The 1,829-nt window shown below is 41.1% G+C and overlaps 1 protein-coding gene across 1 annotated transcript; it reads left to right on the plus strand.

Moving 5' to 3' along the window:
* The first annotated feature begins 496 nt into the window (after window positions 1-496).
* On the plus strand, window positions 497-1,005 carry LOC128604926 (myotubularin-like). The gene is made up of 2 exons (XM_053620052.1): window positions 497-689; window positions 780-1,005. Exons 1-2 carry the CDS (start codon window positions 540-542, stop codon window positions 882-884), a joined length of 255 nt encoding a protein of 84 aa, XP_053476027.1. The 5' UTR covers window positions 497-539; the 3' UTR covers window positions 885-1,005.
* Window positions 1,006-1,829: the final 824 nt, after the last annotated feature.

Genomic DNA, 1,829 nt, shown 5'->3' on the forward strand with positions numbered 1-1,829 from the left:
GATCACATTTCCCCCCATTCTGATGTTTGATGTGAGCATTGTATGCATTGTGCTGCTGTCACATGATTGGCTGATTGGATAACTGCATAACTAAGCATTGATATACTTATTACTCAGTAATTGTTTGAACAGGTATGCATGTAGAGAGCAGCAATGTCTAGCCTTATTTAAACAGCTCCTCTCCTAATCGAAGACATTTCACAAAACAGGAAACAGAAGAACATAAGAACGCAGAGCATCTGTTTTGTTTTGTAGTTAGATATTATGCCCTGAACATACATTGCGAATAATTATTACATTTTAATTGTTAAGTACTTATTTAATTCATTAATGTCTACATGTTGTTCTAGACAACTATTTGTGATACCTTGTTTGTGAACCCTTGTGTGTTGTGTTTTTTACTCAGTCAGTGAAGTGATGGTTGTTTGACCTGACTGTGTGTGTGTGTGTGTGTGTGTGTGTGTGTGTGTAGCTGTTATTAGCAGGTGCAGTGCGTATATAATGGTATAGCAGATAAGGTTGAATGTAGTAAGAGCTCGATGGTGGTGCGCTGCAGTGACGGCTGGGACGGTACGGCTCAGCTCACCTCTCTGGCCATGCTGATGCTGGACTCGCACTACCGCACACTCAGGGGCTTCCAGGTACTGATCGAGAAGGAGTGGATCAGCTTCGGACACAAGCTGGCCTCGGTGCGTATGAGCAGTGAGGGCGTGGTTGTGTGTGGGCGTGTGAACGCATGTATATTTTACCCCATCTTTCTCTCTCTCTGTGTTTCTCAGCGTGTCGGCCTTGGAGATGAGAATCACGCCAACTCGGAACGATCCCCTCTCTTTGTGCAGTTCATCGACTGTGTGTGGCAGATGATGAGACAGGTCAGCTACTGATGCTTTACACCACAACACTGTTGAATTCTCCAATCTAATTGGTCAGAAGGTGTTGGCGACATTTCTGTAACAGCAAGATTCTGATTCCAGCTGCAAGGGAAATTACAGCTTTATAGTGATGTTCGTGTTTCTATAGTAACAGCTCATTGACAGGGTCTAGTATGGTGTACGCAATACATAGTCTAAGCTTAATCGTAAACATATTAAAACATGTTTACTTAAAGGACATTTCACTTTCCAGTTTCTCAGTAACATTGCAAGTCTTCTTAATTTCAAGAGTTTTGGGGGGGGGGGGGGGGGAAGAGAGGTTGTGAGGGAACTATTGTTTTATTTTATGTTATAAAATAAGAGATCATAATGAGAACTAACTCCCTTTTCCAGGACATTCCAAATTGTTGTATTGGCTATGCCCCATGTTATTGGTTAAAAAACATAATCTATATGTATAATCAACAGTTAGAAGCATAATCTAAATCCATAGAACAATGTTTGATCAGGTTATATTCTGTGTGGATTTGAGTTGAATGAACTCTGTGTTTCAGTGCACAACAACTGTTTTTCTGTATTAGCTGTCTCCTGTCTCCACAGCAATAAAAATTGGCAGTAGATATTCGCATGCGTGAGTAAATAACTTTGAGGCAGATACAAATTAGGGAGTTAGGAGAGGGCCTCGGGAAAGGAGGTAGATATCAGCGGGGACAACCGATAGAGACAGACAGATGCTCATTGAGGCCTAAGAAGGGAGTCAAGGTCAAGACACACAAACCTTTTTTGTAAAAGAAACCTTGTCCTCATGAAACCTTTTCAAGAAAAACAACTAACTGCACATGTTTCCACAAATTTAAGATAGCGCAAATAGACATGAATATTTAATTGTGGCAAAAGGAAGATTGGTCTATTTTCAACGAGAAAAGCAAAACCGCACCTACAGAGACTATGCTGTGG

Source organism: Ictalurus furcatus, unplaced genomic scaffold (genome assembly GCF_023375685.1).
Source record: "Ictalurus furcatus strain D&B unplaced genomic scaffold, Billie_1.0 scf5, whole genome shotgun sequence".
Classification (NCBI taxonomy): Eukaryota; Metazoa; Chordata; class Actinopteri; order Siluriformes; family Ictaluridae; genus Ictalurus; species Ictalurus furcatus.

Coding starts and splice junctions, on each gene's coding strand:
- LOC128604926 (XM_053620052.1), top strand. CDS start 540: ATGGTGGTGCGCTGCAGTGACGGCTGGGACGGTACGGCTCAGCTCACC. Junction 690..779: donor TCGGACACAAGCTGGCCTCG/GTGCGTATGAGC, acceptor TGTGTTTCTCAG/CGTGTCGGCCTTGGAGATGA.